At 40.5% G+C, this 17,521-nt stretch overlaps 2 protein-coding genes across 2 annotated transcripts in view; both read left to right on the top strand.

Annotated features, from left to right (window-relative positions):
* Positions 1 to 2,335, top strand: part of LOC139331973 (mucin-5AC-like) — a 30,275-nt gene extending 27,940 nt beyond the window's left edge. Inside the window, exon 24 of the mRNA XM_070963595.1 lies at positions 2,204 to 2,335. Within this exon, the coding sequence (XP_070819696.1) occupies positions 2,204 to 2,335 (132 nt within the window). The remainder of the gene's footprint in view (positions 1 to 2,203) is intronic.
* A 1,501-nt stretch (positions 2,336 to 3,836) lies between these two features.
* Positions 3,837 to 17,521, top strand: part of LOC139331967 (mucin-2-like) — a 59,393-nt gene continuing 45,708 nt past the window's right edge. The window contains exons 1-13 of the mRNA XM_070963583.1: positions 3,837 to 3,918; positions 4,511 to 4,769; positions 7,238 to 7,352; positions 8,880 to 8,961; positions 9,921 to 10,027; positions 11,890 to 12,100; positions 12,227 to 12,352; positions 12,783 to 12,900; positions 15,449 to 15,587; positions 16,263 to 16,373; positions 16,599 to 16,668; positions 16,949 to 17,086; positions 17,276 to 17,440. Coding sequence (XP_070819684.1) covers positions 3,843 to 3,918; positions 4,511 to 4,769; positions 7,238 to 7,352; positions 8,880 to 8,961; positions 9,921 to 10,027; positions 11,890 to 12,100; positions 12,227 to 12,352; positions 12,783 to 12,900; positions 15,449 to 15,587; positions 16,263 to 16,373; positions 16,599 to 16,668; positions 16,949 to 17,086; positions 17,276 to 17,440 — 1,717 coding nt within the window. The 5' untranslated portion in view covers positions 3,837 to 3,842. The remainder of the gene's footprint in view (positions 3,919 to 4,510; positions 4,770 to 7,237; positions 7,353 to 8,879; positions 8,962 to 9,920; positions 10,028 to 11,889; positions 12,101 to 12,226; positions 12,353 to 12,782; positions 12,901 to 15,448; positions 15,588 to 16,262; positions 16,374 to 16,598; positions 16,669 to 16,948; positions 17,087 to 17,275; positions 17,441 to 17,521) is intronic.

Genomic DNA, 17,521 nt, shown 5'->3' with positions numbered 1-17,521 from the left:
TGGAAATTTTCAGACCCACATTTTGTCATCTTAAAATGGATTCAATTTATATTTTTTCTCATTTATCTACAAAGCACCTTTGGCAGCAATTAGAGTCTCAAATCTTGATGATCCTGATCCTGTAAGCTTGACACACCTTTTGAAAGTTTCTTCCATTCTTCTTGGCAGAATCATTCAAGCTCAACCAGGGGGGTGGGGAGTGTCGGTGCACAGCCATTTTCAGAGGTTAAAGGGTGCAAAGATGCAGAGTCTCTTTCAATATGGGCAGACTCTGAGGATGGGCCCTTGGAGACAAAGGCCCCCTTTCCAACCCAGTACATCCATCAACTCACATGCAACTCGTGTAGGTGTTATGATAGCTTCTTTTCTATACATCACTGAACATGGTTTTGTGCCCTTTGATTCACCAACAAGGAAATGTTGAATCACAAAGGCTCTGGCTGACCCCATGCCCAGTCAGACAGTTTGGAATCCATCCATGTTGTCCAGCTGCAGTGATTTTCTTTGAAACTTAAATAGAAAGATAAATGTTAATAAAAAAGAGTGCGAACCTCTGCCACACTATCCTACAGATTATCTTAATGATAGAAAGTGGTTAGAGAGCATCAAAACACACCATGGTCAACACGACATCATGATGTCAGGCTGTTGGCGATGGATCTGAAACCGACTCCAGATCAGGATGTCAGTCAGTAGTGATGCTGTACCTGACACTAGTGCATGAAGCAGTGGTGTTCAAGTCACTGCATCTCAGCTTCAAAATGGGAAAATGCCATTTAGCTGGTGACATTTCAAACAGTTTGGTCTGGAAGTTGTTGTCTATCAACCAAACTGCATCAGGCCTAAAGCTCCAAGTGTACTGTCTAACTCTGGTACATGCACGATTCTGGCAAGATCCAAAGACCCCCAGGGGGTGTTCACAGCATTTTTTCATGTAAGGGCTACAGTTTTTGATGTCGAAGGGAGCAAGTATGAACAGGACCTGGTATCAGCGGCAGTGAACACATATTGTAAGGCCAGAGGAGGAGACTCAGTCACCACCAGTATTGCTTAAAGCAAGCTAAACGTTGTCACACAGTGCTCACTGTGTCACTCTGTAACATTATTTGAGGTTGCAATGCTTCCATATTGGCAACATAAAAGCCCAGAAGGTGAGAGGCATTGTGTTGTCAGACTTGAGTGTGAGCACATTTCTGTTTCCTGGAATCATTTGTCTGTTATCTGTTGTACATGTGTTTTACAAGGAGATGTTAATGTGCACTAACTCTCAGTTGAAGGTTTTAGTTATGAACCTATTCCTGACGCTGTGAGTCAGGAATCCTGAATGCTTCAGAAAGTTTAATATTGACATCACTATGAGCCAGCAGCTCTGAAAGGCTTGAGGCACCAATAAGAACATAAACACCAAAACTTGGCCCAAACTAGTTTTGGTTGTTTTTTCTACAATTATTTTCAATTTTAATATGCATAGTATAACAGAACTGACATACTGACACAAAGGACAAGTAAGACCTAATGGCTGAAACAATAAATTACCGACTGTACAATGACTTGACAACATAATATTCTTATTAGGGCTCAAAAGAAAGCAAATTTTAAATACAATCCCATTGCTTCATCCCTCCCTCCGACAGTCCAGATTGCCAGCACCTGATGGAGGATGGGTCACTCGTGTTTTCATGTTCATGAGACCATCCTCAACCAGGAAGTGGGTCTGAGAGAAAACCGTGATTAGAAAACACAGTAAACAAGAAACCAAAGAATCATGCACTTGAATGAAAACTAGACTGCCAGATTGGCAGTGGTGGACAGACAGTATAGACTGTCAGACAACTGGAGGTCATCACACATGTAAGCATGCAAGGAGAGACAGTAGGGTCAGAGCAGTAGGTTGTGTGCAAACGTAAGAAAACCTGGAAACCACAAGGCAAGCTAAAGCACAAAAAGTGAGGAGGAAATGTGGCAAATGTGGAAAAAAAACACAGGAAAGACCTGCAGGGGTCAGTGTGTAATGCAAACAGGACCAGTGAACAGTGGACTGAGCATCATCAGCATCAGCATCATCTCAGAGGATACATTCCACACTAAGCCCAGAGAGAACATTGGAAACTGCAAGGAGCAAAGAACACTAAAAACTGAACCTGTCAAAATACTGTTGAAGAACAATGCTCACTCATATTCTGTGCACACTCCCATTCTGCAGAAAGTCAAGGAGGAACTACAGAGAACGGAGAACAACAGTGTTTTTGAGCAGGTGTCACAGCCTGATGAATGGTGTGCACCAATGGTGCCTATTCTGAAGAAGGACACCAGCAAAGCCAAGATGTGGACCTGAAAAACCTGAATGAATCAGTGAAAAGAGAGACTTAAATCCTCCCTACTTCAGACAAGGTAACTGCGAAGCTAAGAGGAAGATGATGAAAATGTTGCAGGGGTTGAAAAGTGTGGAGGCATTTATGGACAACATTCTTGTCTATGGAGATTTAAGGGAGGTACATGATGCCTGGCTGAAGAAGGTACTTCAGGAATCAGCTGATGTTAAACTCAACAAGGAGAAATGCTCCCTCAGACGGAAGCAGCTCTTGTTCCTGGGTCAGCCTCAGGGACCCTTAATCTAATTAACAAATACCAGTTCTTACAGTTTCACTCAGGACCCCATTCATGAGCTCCCTGAGACTGGGGATGATATGCAGATGAAACTGCGTGTCACACATAACATCTTGAAAAACTCCTTGCAGAAATTTGGTTCCCTGGTCATGCTGTACTTGCTTTGGCAACCCAAACGGAGAAAAGAAACCTACTAGTGACTCTCTGATGGCTCTAGCCTTAATGTTTCTTTCAGGCATAACCTACGGTGGCCGACAAGGGCAAACGCACCACAAATGGCAAAACGCTACTTCTTTGCGCCTGCCAAACAGCACTGAGTGGAGCGGGTGACCGGTCCAAGATGACGGCCCCACAGCTCGTCAGCACCTTTATATCTCTATGGACTGGTCCTACAGGACCAGTCCATCCCTCTGGTCGAGTCCCCCTATGGCCTGTTGCACTTCCATTTTGTGAATTTGCAGCGTTTGTCTCTTGCAGTTGTTTTGGGGTTGTGTGTGTCTTCATATTTGCAGAATTTTTCTTTCGCATTTGTTTTGTGTGTTTGTAAGTTTTTGCTTCTGCTTTGTTTCTGTGATTGCAGCATTTTTCTCTTGCAGCGTTTTTCTGTTGCATTTGTTTTATGTGTTGTGTGTTTTTGGCTTTGCATCATTCCTGTGTTTGCAGCATTTTGCCATTTGCAGCATGTTTGCCCTTGTCGGCCACCATAATAACCTCAGTGAAATGAGACGTAACATCCATTGTGGTCAACAAAACACATCACCTATCTCAGTTTTAGGCAAAGGGCAAACACAATCTATGACCACTTAGGAAAGGGCTCTTCCACCACGGACACAGGCCTCAATGGAGCTACCGGGTTTGATTAGGTTACCCTACCAACTGACAAGAGTGACAGGAATAAGGATACAGGATAGGACAGGATAAAAAGCTACTACATCTTGACAGGCAGTAGAAGTTTCTCATGACCTTAGAGTCTTCCAAATGCCTACATGACCAAGTAACAGACCAAAATGACAATATTCCAGTCAATGACAAACTGCTCAGCACAGTGATGGAAGTGATGGCAAATAATTACTGCTCTCTCTCTCTCTCTCTCTCTCTCTCTCTCTCTCTCTCTCTCTCTCTCTCTCTCTCTCTTACCTGAAAGAAGTGTTGTGGCTCCACCTTGACTGGTAGGTTATAAAGGGATTTGTCCTCCAGGTGATTCCTCTCATAGTGGGTCAGTCCTGAGGAGCAACATGGGGACCACAGGACTCCAATCAACATTATGGGTCATCTGTCTGATGCTGCTGGTTGGCTCACTCACTCAGACTGGTGAGTGATGACCTGAAAACTGCTTACAGCTTCACACTCACTGGATACACTCATATGATTGGCTCAGGTTGTAGAGTGGACCACTGGATGTTGTTCTTTAAGCAGAGGTTAATTTTGGTGTATTGTGTTGGAAAGAAAACACTCTCAAATAATTTGAATTTAGATGTTTTATCGTGTCTTGATAATCTCTTTGACCTCTAAACTTTAATTCGAAGCTTGAGAAGTATAGCTGATTAAAAAAGGTCAATCATCTTTGCCATTACAGTCTACACAAAGTCATATGATTCTGCCAAGTATTGTTTGAACATTTGGAGGACATTTTCAAAGATGCTGAATATGTATGAGTTTTGATTTTTTTGTATGAGCTTACAATATTTACAATAGTTCCATATTATCAAATAGTATATAGCATCTTAGGTTTAATGTCATTCAGTGTGTGACTGTTGGAACAAGCTAATACAGAATATCTGACATACTGGACATACTGTGAAAACAATTTTTCCAAAATAAAAAAATATATATATTTCTTCTCTGTACAATTAACTGAGGTTTTATTCTGAAACACTGATGTTTTAATATGTTAATGTTGTAGCTAATGCATCTCACATCAGCCGAGTGTGCATGACTTGGGGAAACAGTCACTGGAAGACCTTTGATGGAGATTTATTCCAGCTGCCTTCCACCTGTAACCATGTCATGGTCAAGAACTGTAAGAACTCCTTGGATACTTTCAACATAAACGTGAGGCGGAAGATGGTCAACAACACCACCACCATCAGCAACATCATCATAGTTGTGCAAGGTTTTCAGGTGGAGCTCTCTGACACTTCAGTAACTGTCAATGGCAAAGCGTAAGTTCAGTCCAGACCAGTCAACTGCATGTATCCCTGAGACACTGTGTCTAATGTGCTCTGTAAAGACTGAGACTGCGCTTTTGATGTTGTTTTAATCAATTATTTCCATGCAGTGCAGCAGTATTGCAGGATGAGTTGAGTTTGACAGTTTGTTCGGGACGCTTTGTAGGGGATGCTCAACAGTCATGAAGATAGCTATCTCTATCTCCTACCCACATCCGTCGACTCCATTTGCTGAGGAAGAGTGAGACATACAGCTAAAAGCTTAAAAATCTAGTAGGACGACAATGAGCTCAGATTCTTTAGCCTCTTCATTACAACCAACCATTCGTGAAGGCATTCTTCAGCTTTTAGATTCTTGAATTTTTTAGCGAGCAGACAGTGTTTTAGATCCTTTAACTACAATTTAAACTCTTAGAGCCAAATTTACTTAAGATGAATGTGTAGACTTTTTTGTAGAAAAATGTTAAAATCCCAGTGGAAAGCACCAGTTACATTTTTGATAGCACTGGGAGTCACCAAACACAGACGTTCCAACTGACATTCAGCTTCAGTCTTTTTTTTTTTTCTCCAATCTCATCCTGTTGTTTTTTGTTTGTTTGTTTTACTTATTGATTAAAGCTTTAGTTTCTTACATAAAAGTTAAAATAGTTAGATTAGTGATTCCCAGCTAAGCGTGTCTCTGCACTTTGCCACAGGGTCCAGATGTAAAGATTGTGGAATAGTCAAGGTAATATTAAGAAAAAGAAACAACTTGGTAAAAAAGACAAAAAAGATCTACATGTTAGTGTATAAGAGGAAAATACACACAGAAATAATATTGCAAATTGGAAGTATGTAAGTAGTAAACTACAGTATGTGGTGTTTACAGTATGATATGCCTCAGTTTTCCACTAACCAAAATCGGTGCTTCAACTGAGAGTGAATGAAATCTTATTGGTTATAAATCACTGAAATACTTAGTATTTCATCAAAACAAGGGATGATGTTTTGTTAGAGTTTCATCTCTCTTTGAAAGATGCTTTACTCTGATGCAGACTGTTTCTCTGCTGGACATTCCTTTCTTTGTCTTTGGTGTTTGCTACAACAGAAGAGCAGATATTGCAGCAGACAGAAAGGTTCAATTTAAATGCAATAACACACAAATGACACAGAAAGCCATCTTTTATAATGACGAAGCCTCATCAATATTTTAGAGGAGATTAGAATTAGCTGCCACTTGCTTATTTATTTGTCAATTAAATCATTCAATCTTAAATCAATTAAATCAACCTTAAATCAATTTAAAAAATCCTCCTGCCGATAAAAGTACTATTACCAATACTCGTATGAGAAACACTAATAATGTCGTATGTTGTATTGCACTTTAACATCATAGGAGAGGAGACGGAAATCTAACTTCCCCTTGATGGTCTTAAATGAGACTCAGAAAAACCAAAATATGCCGAAATATGATAATATTTAATGCCTGAAGGACTGTCAAAGCTTAAAATGCAGAGTAAGAAGGAATATTACAGTTATTTCATGCAGCTCATTAATGAGACTGTCAGTGCTACATTTCAAAGTGTGACTCATCTTGTCTATATTCAGCTTCACCTCAAAGGTCTAAACATTAAAACTTATTGATAAGGTTTGGAAATGGATGATTTTAGTGCCCCCAGTGGCAGCACCAAAAAATGGACACAATGGCAGACTGGAAGTTTCAAGCTGCAAGTTCATCTTTAGACTGTGGTGAGGTGAAATGCAAACAAAGGCTGTGTGGATGATGGGAAAGTAAAGTCAGACTGTGTACTTTGAGAAGTTGTCTTACTGTAAACAAACTGCTCAGAACCTCAGTCGTTCTTTGTGTATTGTCATAATCCATCCATCCATTTTCTATGCCGCTTATCCCTTTCGGGGTCGCGGGGGGGGGCGGCTGGAGCCTATCTCAGCTGTCACTGGGCGAGAGGCGGGGTACACCCTGAACCGGTCGGCAGCCGATCGCAGGGCTGTATTGTCATAATTTAAACCAGAATTCAAAATCAAAATGTTCGATGTCTATGAACACTGACTAAACATCAGTCATAGCACTGAGGTCATAAATGCCCACCTCTGCCAAGCTTTTTAGCTGTTTTTTGTTGTTTGTTCATTTTACATTAACTAATTACCATCATTACCACCTTGAGGCACTTTCTGCAACAGCAAGTGGCAAATGACAAAGTTATCTAGAGTTTCTACATTTCTGTCTGACCTCCAGTATCATTGAGGAAAGGCTGGGGGCTAACATGATTACAGCCTTTAGCCACTTCCCTCAGCTGCTCTCTTCCCATTTTCCAGGTGAAGCTGAATTCCTTACAAACGTGCCTTATGACTTACTGTTATTTTATCATTTTTGACTGTCATTCAAAGAGGATATAGTTATTACCCACATTGGAAGAATCATGTGTAAGCTGTTGCTTTCTGTCTCATTTTCACAATAACTGCAGGGAGTCTCTGCCATACATCACATTCGAGATGACTATCAAGGGGACCAACTATAGTATCACTGTCGAAGCTAAACTGGGATTTAGGGCTACCTGGAACCTAGATGACGCCCTGGATGTATGAAGCACACCCTCACATATACACACACATCTATCCTCAGTTTTGTGTTCAGGTGTACTTTCACACAGTCAGTGTAGTTTAGTCAGCTCATAAAGTAGTAACCTCATAATTGTTTGTATACGGAATAGGTTAGATTAAGATTGGTGGTGAGCAGGAGTCTATGCTTTTTTAATACATTTTTTTAATAGAACAGTATGACAAAGGCAGGAATAATTACCACTGATAACTACCACCTTTAAAGTAAAGAGCTGGAGCTGTGTTTAGGGCGGATGTATCCACTCCCCCTGGTGCAGTGCAGTCAAACATTCCTCTTCACTTCATTTTATTTTCAATTAATGCAGTAAATTTGCTTTTAGTTAATAAGTTAGAACCTTCAGTAGTTAGCAGCACTGTGGCACTGTAATACGCTGTCTGTCTGATGGATAACTTTAATGAGATGCTATGAACTGTGAGCTATGAGTATTTAAATTTTTATATTTGTGTTTAAATGTTTAATATTTGTTTATGTTGCTGTACTGCATGTTGTCTAAATTTGTGTCCTCCAGATTTATGGCAATTCACATAAAAAAACAGACTTACAGGATTAAAAGAAACGTTTGTACACGTCACAGTCTTAAAACATATCAATCAATATCAATATTAATGGCACTATTAACTCCAAAATCAGTTTTTCCTTGGCGCCTGGCCCAACTTCAAATGTCCCTGAGATCTGATTTGAGGCAGTAAAACCAGGCTAAAAAGAAATAAGCTCTGCAGCTGACAAATATTGATCAAAGCTCTCTCCACAACAGCAGTGAGTCACTGGATGAGTTTGTAGGATATGTCCTGGAAAGATAAGCAAACAATATAAATAAGGCAGGCCTGAAAAACACAATGCAAATGTTGCTTCTGTAAATACGTGGCTGAGTGCATTACTCTCTGAGGATGTTGAGGGATTTCCTCATGAGAGTCATAGAATTAGAATTACAATTAGAATTTCAAGATTTTAAAAATATGCAAATAGATTTACATTTGTTGATGTTTCGTGGGAGCCATTTTCCATAGCTTAATAGCTCCTAATATTACACTGGGCTGGCTACCATAAGGCAGTAGTCACAGTATTGGATCTTAGAGTTGATACTTGACATTACAAATATCTTTGCTTTTTGCTGACTAAACTTTACTGACTCTCCTGCAATGACTACTCAAACCAAACACAGCTAAAGCCAAAAGATTACCCATTTCAGAGCTCCCACACAGCACGTTGCACACTGAGGTTCTCCACAGGATTTAACTCTTTCTGGAAAATGAGCCTTTGTTCAGCTTTTGAAATTCTAGTCACTGCAGAAAGAGCACAGACTGATGTGAATCTGAGTAGGATCTGCTCAAATTCCCAAATGGATTACATACAAAGAAATGACAAATGTCAAACTTTTATTAATAATGTGCTGAAATCTTAAAAACCTGCTTTATTAAATAATTACTAAGTAATTACTAAGTTATGATTTTGCTAGTAACTACCATATGTTTGGGGTGTGTTTACAGGTTGAAATATCAGACAAATATCAGAACCACTTATGTGGACTCTGTGGAAACTTCGATGGTGTATCTGAGTTCATAAAAGACGGTAAGAACCTTTTCAGCATCAGAAATTAAAAATGTACTGTAGATTGTAGTTGTGTTTCTATTTGACACTGAAAGGAAACTGGTATACAGCCTACAAGGACTGATTTTACATTGACACCATTCAGTGAGGAGCAGAAGGCTACTGTGTGTCTCCATGATATTAGCCATGCTGTGACTAATGGCAGTGACCCAAATATGTCCTCTGTCTCCTTGAATTTTTCACGAATTGCAGTGGATTTAATTGGATCTTTTTAAACACTGATTAATAAAATCAATACTTTTGATATCAAAGTAAAAATGTACCTAGTTTATTGGGTTAAATTATTAATTGACGTATGAATCCCAAAATAATTGCATGTATAAGCACTCATGTCATGTCAGTCAGGTCTGGATTTACTCTATAAGCGTGACCTTTGGCAGCAGCTCCAGCCTGGTGTCAGTGTGGATTCATCTGTGTCTTTTTCCTTTGATACTGCCTCAATGTCACATGAGTGTTTTTTGTGTATTCAAAGTGTCAGACATGAAAATCTTCAGTGTCAACGGGCTTGTTGCTGGCCTGCCTCACTTCTTAGTAGACATGTTAAAAATGATCCAACCTCTGCATTACTGGAGAGAGTTTACAACCAAATATACTGTAGGTTCACTCTGCATACTCAGCAAACCCCTTCTAACTGTTTCCTGAACTGAACCACCCTGGCCTAATATATATAATTGTCCCTTTGATGTATGCAGCTTGGTGGGAGCTCTACAATTAGAGAAAAACTGCCTGAGTTTAGACCTTGGGCAAAAAAAAAAACCAAACAAGATTCGAAGTTCCTGGTGCTAGTGGCTATTGCAAGAAGTTTTGGTTGCAATATTACTCAAAAAGGATGCATTACAAGTTTTTACTGAACTGCAAGACACTTGGATTAATAATCACACCATTACCATTGCTGTGTGATTGACTGTACTGTTCCATAGGAGTGGCGCAGTCTGTGAGAGACTACGCTGAGACCTACAAGGCAAACAGGCCGACAGAGAGCTGCGAGGACCCTGTGTTCAAACCAGTCCTTGACTGTGGGAATGAGGTAACGCTTCACTCTTTATCATACCCCAAACACATTTCCATTTTGAGGTGATGTGTGTGACTGATCAGATGCCTTATTTTATGTGTACCAAGGCTGAAAAATGTGAGTTTAGAAGTACTAATACCATGTTGTAAAAGTACTCTGCTACAAGTAGACTACATGAAAAATATATTATTTATAACTGAGCATTAGCTATCAAAGACGTTAACAAGAATTTCTTTCCAAAAACGGAATAATTTCTAAAATCACTAGAATATTTTGGAATATTCAAGTAGTAACTCTAATAAGTAATACAGTTTCTTTATCACTCAATATTGTTTAGTAGCTAGCTAATTTTCCTGGCTTTTAATTATCCAGAGGCTTGAGTGCTGAACACTGTAGGTGGAATATTTGTTACATTCAGTGCAGCGGTGGGGGCTGGCATAAAAATGAGAGTCCATTCAGATCAGAGTGAGAACATAATCAGGAATAATAGTGCAACATTAAGTAAGGGATAATGCCCGAAGGTGTCCATTATCAGAAATGAATGACACATGATAATGGACACCTCGAAGGGCATTATCCCACTTATATCATGGTCACTTACGAAAGAAATAAATGTTAAATCAATTATTAATTCTTTAATGTTGTTTGTTTTTTTGTTTGTTTTTTTTCGTTAAAATCGTAAGTTTTTCACAAGAAGCGGCTGAGTGGACTATTTAATATCTCTCGTTGTGACGCGTTGCCAAGGTAACCGGCTCTGGCCACAGAACCTGCAGCTCGGTCGGCCGCAGCTGTTATATTAGGCCTAATCAGTGGAGGGAAGTGAGATGATTGCTTGATGTTATGTTACGTGATACAAAGTATCATTTCAGAGGGCAAGTGCACCTCTTACCGCTTCTGTGTGTCCTCTACTGTCTTGCCGTTGTGATAAATAAACTGGGAAACAACGTATGTTCTGAGTTTCTGTTGCCTCGGTTACCAACTAGCGTTTGAGCCAGCGCAAATGTTCTCGTCGTTCACTTTGGAATATTTCCACACAGCAGACATAGTAGCAGCATGGACGCGCCACAGCTTCCAAACAAACTGCTGCGTGCTGCCGCGTTCCGCGCATGCGCTGTTCACTGGCGTCGGTCACAGACACAGACCCGGCCTGTAAACGTTGGTAGTTAATAAATACTATTTTACTCTCATTTATTTTTAATGACTAGCCAATATATTGTAAATGTGATTAAAAATAACAATAAATATACATATGTATATATATTATTTATCCGATAGCTGATCGGGACATAACGTCCGATCCGATCGAGTCTGCAGTCACGTGATGGGTCCCGATTTCCGATCACGTGATCGGATCGGGACAGCCCTAGTGTAAACAACTTAGCAAAATCCTTTGTTGAAATTTCAGCTCGGACTTTGGATATTTGCACAGAAACATCTAATTTTGCTCAGGAGTAAGCAGATAATTGTTTTGGATTAGGGTGATGTTGTTGGCAATAGACACACATCCACCTCCACTCTTGTTATCTTTTATTACTCTGCACAAAGATGAATTACTGGTGACAGTTATTCGACTCATTGCATCTTGTATGAAGGTTGGGTGGGCATCTCTAACAGTAAGACGTGACAGGCATTGGTTTCTGTTTATTTATAAAGCCCTTAATGGCAAGATGCCATCATACATCACTTCCAAAGTGGCCCCATAGTCAGTGATTTTTTTAACATTTTAAAATAAAGGTTGAATTTCCCACCAAGCTCACACTTTCCTGCACTTAACTATGTTGTTAGAAATAGTGTGTGAGCAAAAGAAATCATGTATTCATCTGGAGATTGTTACGACTACAAACTGGATTTGTTTGTTGTTTTTTTTTGTTTTTCAGCAAGTCTGTGACCAGATCTTCACCAGCGCTCAATTCAGCAGTTGCCAAACAGTTCTGGATGTAGAACCATTCAGGAAAGCCTGTATTTATGATATGTGCAACTCTAAGAACAACAATGACTCCATCCTCTGCCAGACCATCTCAGCATTCTCCAGACAGTGTGTCCAAGCAGGTCGCACACTTCCACAATGGAGGAATGCAACTTTTTGCTGTAAGGGTTCACTTGAATGTTATGGCCCTGAATCACAGGCATAAGCTGCAGTATTGTCTGCCTCATGTTTTGCAGAATCGTTTGACTGTAACTGGTACAGCGCCATTAAGATGTTTGTCTCCACAGACAAGAAATGTCCACACAACATGGAATACTCAGAGTGTAGCAGTGCGTGTCCTAACAGCTGCTCCAACCTTTATGCCAGCCAGACATGTGACAGCCCCTGCCATGATGGCTGCAGCTGCCCCAACGGTATCCACACACATTTTACACTGCAGTCATGAGACTGCGAGCACACACAATCTCATTCACTTCCAGTGGCGTTGCTCGAGTCTCTTGGGGCTCCATGCAAGAAATCCCTGGGGCCCCCAACCCACCTGTGCATGCTGCAAAAATTTGGTTTTTGCACGCATAAATGCACAATTTCCGGGACATTTGAGATGAATACTGAAAAAAGTAGTGGTTCTCAAAATGAGGTCCAGGGACCAACAGAGGTCCCTGAAAGCCCGGGATTATCAGTAATCGTTGTTGTAAATAAGTCGCCGGGGGGCCCCCTCGTGGCCGGGGGCTCCAAGCCACTGCCTAGCTTGCCTGTCCGCACGCCCCACCCCTGTTCACGTCTCATGTACAGACATGGAGTATGACAGTAATAATTATGATCTCTCCTTCCTTTCTGCCTCAGGACTGGTCTTTGATGATATTAGTGGAACTGGCTGTATTACAATGGATCAGTGTCCTTGTCAGCACAACAAGACATTCTACAAATCAGGAGACTCCTACTCTTCCAACTGTGGATCCTGGTAAGATGAGAACTTCATCTTAATAAATAAAAGTAACCGCTGATATTCATCAATAAGCATTCTTTTTATCTGATGTTTTTTACTTTAATGTGTTATTCATTCATTTTATTTGGTCAAATTCTCTAATTAGCGTTCATATCTTTCCAGTTTATATCATCTTTTATGATGTGTGAAAAAACGTCATAGTTTTACCTACTTTCACAAGTAAAGTGAATGTTTATTGGGGAGATAAACTTGTCTTAATTTAATTACAGCAAACTAAATGTGAATCCATCCTTGATATTAGTCACTTTAATAGCGAAAAGGGAAAACTGTTATGTTTGGTAGTTCAAAAGCAGCCAAATTCAAAACAGGTTGAAGAAACAAAAGATGAGCTTTAATAATTAAAGCTGATTCCAGTAAATGAAACAGGCAGGTAGCAAAAACTGGGGGAGCAGGCCTGGGCAAAATCCAAGAATAAGGGAAAATACAATTAAGCAATCTAATAACAATGTGGTATGGCACAAGGAGCACAGGCAGAAATACAGACAAGGAACACTAGTAACAAACGGAGGACAAGGGACCAAATGTAGATGACCTGACAACTGAAAGAGGGAAAACACCCTGATTATACACGAGAGCAAAGACTAATGAGAGACAGGTGAAGCTAATCTACAATAACAGGGGTGAGACAGAGACAACGGCAGGAAGTAAATCGAAACACACACATTGAAACTCCAAAACAGGGGTGGGCAAACTGTTCCACAAAGGGCCGCTGTGGCTGCAGGTTTTCTTTCCAACCAATCAAGAGCTCACAGTTTGATCAATCAGCTGTCTGAAGAGTGAGATCAGTTGATTGAATGAATCAAGTCTGGTGTGCTGCTGCTTGGTTGGAAAGAAGACCTGCAGCCACAGCAGCCCTTTGTGGAACAGTTTGCCCACCCCTGCTCCAAAACATAAAACAGGAGAAAACTCAACTCAAATCCAGAACCATAACAGGAACATATGCTAACATAATGCTTTAGAACATTTAGAGTTAGGATGTTTCTTCAAACCATTTAGTATATTGCAGTTAAATGTGTTTCTCTTGAATTCACAGAATTAGAATAATCAGTTGTGGCTGAAGTGAAGTCTGCTGTCGTTTGGTCTAGGTCTGGACCTGACTGAAACCACTACTTAAAGACCAGTACTGCTAAAATAAGTTATACAGTACACCAGGATTCCTGTCTCCTCTGGTGTGCAGCAGTGTCGGCGGAAGTGTTCAGATCGTGAAGTAAAAGTACCAGTACTACTCTATAAAAACTACTAAGTAAAAGTACAAAAGTATTAGCATCAAAATATATTTAAAGTACCAAAAGTAAAAGTGCTGATTTTACCCATTTCAGAATAATACTTATTACAGAACTATAATTACTTCTTGTTACTAAAGTTATCACATAAATGTAGTGCAGTAAAAACTACATTTCCCTCCAAGATGTAGTGGAGTAGAAGTATAAAGTGGCAGAAAATGGAAATACTCAAGTACTAGCACCTTTAAATTATACTTACATACAGTACTTGAGTAAATACACTGAGACATATGTCAGCATCTTCATTCCCCATGTTTTGTTACCATTGAAAAACTGATATTAGCTTGTACGGCAGGGAGTGAAATAGTCTGACCAGTGTTCTTCTGCCATTAGTTTGAAGTCTGAATGAAACATACTTCAGTCATTCAATCAACCAAATCTGCCTATTTCACTCCAGTGTACACATGTTCTGGCAGCGAACGATGTAATGAGCAAAGGCAAAATCTCTTTCCTTTGTTCAGGCACAGCCTTTAAATGTTTTACTGGACTCAATAATGCAGACTGATAGGCAGAAATAAAAGAACAAAGAAATATATTTTAACAAGAAACAAAAAATATTTTCAGAAAACAAACTCTAACAGAGCAGAAAATGTAGCAAAACTGAATAGCTGAGGCAGAGCGAGACTTTGGACGTGGCTGGATGGCACTGAAAAAGAGAACACATTTAAGTGGAAGTCCAAAAGCACAGAAAACAAAAATCCAACACAAGCACAGTCTTACAGTAGCAATGACTGGGAGAGAATTCTGAGTTGAAAGTTTCTTTCAACGATATTCACACGGAGAATTAATGAACGACTGAGGAGAGATCAGAACGAACTGGCAACCAGTGATGCAGAGAGCCAACCTTATGTGCTGCCGGTCTGATGAGCCTGTTGTGCAGCAGGTGCGCAGGTGATTAGGTGGGAGCCAGCAGAGAGTGGAGGTCTCAGACAGACAGGGGAGCAGACAGAAAGACAAATAACAGTAAGGGAAAAGGGGAAAAGGAAAACACTAGGGCCGACAGAATAGCAGATTCTAACACCCTTTACAGATTTTGCAAGTTAAATTCAAAGCATTATAGCATAATTCATGTAGTATTTTATTTTCACTAGATCAATTATCATGAAAAAGTGACATACTTTGAACACTGGTTACAGAGCTGCAAAAAATTGTGTGTGTGTGTGTGTGTGTGTGTGTGTGTGTGTGTGTGTGTGTGTGTGTGTGTGTGTGTGTGCTGACAGTGTGTGTGAGAGTGGTCAGTGGAGGTGTACAGAGGAGAACTGTCCAGGAACCTGCTCTGTGGAGGGAGGAGCTCACATCACCACCTTCGATGGAAAAATCTACACCTTCCATGGAGACTGCTCCTACTTTCTGGCTAAGGTAGCACACATCATAATCTGCAACACCGCTGGTATATCACCATGTAGGAACCAGGGTTACACCATTACAAACTAGGAACATGGATTGATAAATCATCTGCATGAAGAATTAATTATGCATGATATGATATGATTTGATGAGGCTTGCAGCACGGTGGCGCAGCAGGTAGTGCGCGTGCCTCACAGCAAGAAGGTTGCCGGTTCAATCCCCGGGTCGGGCAGGGCCTTTCTGTGCGAAGTTTGCATGTTCTTCCTGTGCATGCGTGGGTTCTCTCCGGGTACTCCGGCTTCCTCACACAGACCAAAAACATGCTCATTAGGTTAATTGGTGACTCTAAATTGTCCTTAGGTGTTGTGGTTGTTTGTCATGTGTGTTGCCCTGCGATTGACTGGCAACCGGTCCAGGGTGTACCCCGCCTCTCGCCTGTTGACAGCTGGGATAGGCTCCAGCCCCCCTGCAATCCCCCAGGGATAGGCGGTATAGAAAATGGATGGATGGATGATTTGATGAATGTGCTTCATGATGAAAAGAAGCGCAGAGATATTTTAAGTGTTTCCTAAACAGGTCAGTTTGTGGCGTGGTGACATGAGTGTAATGTCTCTATTTCTTTCTACTGTGAACAGTTTTTGATCTTTCATACATTCAGTTCATGTGTTGTCCCAATGTCTGTTGCAGGATAGTAATAACTCCTTATACTATGTACTGGTGGACCTGGTCACCAGTAGTCAGGATGACATGAGGACCTATCTCAAAGGTGTAACTCTGTCCTTATACAACAGATCTGTGGTAAGCTCCAGACACAGACAAACACGCAAAACACACACGCACGCACGCACGCACGCACGCACGCACGCACGCACGCACGCACGCACGCACGCACGCACGCACACAGAGTTGTGCAATCCTCACACCACACCTCACAATGCATGTTTAAAAGTTTAACAAAATCAAAGAGTTCTGTTGTACTACTGTTTCATATAATCTTAAAAGCATTTTTCCACAAACTGACAGGTTGTTGAAATTATGGATTCTGGGGAAGTCTTTGTGCAAAACATCAAACGTGATCTTCCACTGTTAACATGTGAGTTACTTGAAATTACATTATAGAAGACATGCAGAATGTTAAAAAAAACAGCTGAAAAATGCTGACCCTGAGTCAGTTCTGTCATTAGTTAAAAAATAAACATGTTTAAATAATTTTGAATTTATATTGATGACGTAGATGCACATAAATGAACAAGATCCACATAAAGGGGATTAGATGAACATGAGAATGGCCATAATCTGACAGTAATGTGTATATTTCCATGACTGAACAAGTTGCTACACACTGTGTTTTTTAATCTCTTCTGACACTGCAGCGGACCTGAGTGTCTTCAGCCCATCATCCTTCTACATCCTCATAAGCACTAAGGTGGGCATAACAGTGATGGTCCAGCTGTCGCCTGTGATGCAGGTCTTCATCTCAGCTGACACTACACTCAAAGGAACCACCTCTGGTATGCCTCCTTATTGTTACAGTGTCTGGAAAATGCATCCTGCACATTTTTATATGTAGCTTAATCTTGCATTTGACAGTATTTACAAATTAACCAGTTATATTTAGAAGTGCTGGAAAAGTGTTTTGGCTTGTAATACTTGACAGTGTTAAATGTAGCTGTGCAAATACGTATCACCTTATCCAACAGGTTTGTGTGGGAACTTCAACCAAAGAATGTGTGATGACTTCAAGGTGATTAGTGGGCTGGTGGAGGGAACGGCTGCAGCATTCGGCAACACATGGAAAACCAGAGCCAACTGCCCTGACATCAAGGCATCCTATGGAGACCCCTGTAGCCAGGACATCAGCAAGGGTACAACAATCATTTGAAAGCATACCATATGAATGAAACTATACAATACTATACCACATTTTAGAGTTACCCATGCCATTT

This window comes from Chaetodon trifascialis, chromosome 1 (assembly GCF_039877785.1).
Source record: "Chaetodon trifascialis isolate fChaTrf1 chromosome 1, fChaTrf1.hap1, whole genome shotgun sequence".
Classification (NCBI taxonomy): Eukaryota; Metazoa; Chordata; class Actinopteri; order Chaetodontiformes; family Chaetodontidae; genus Chaetodon; species Chaetodon trifascialis.
This window is presented reverse-complemented; position numbering and strand designations above follow the sequence as displayed.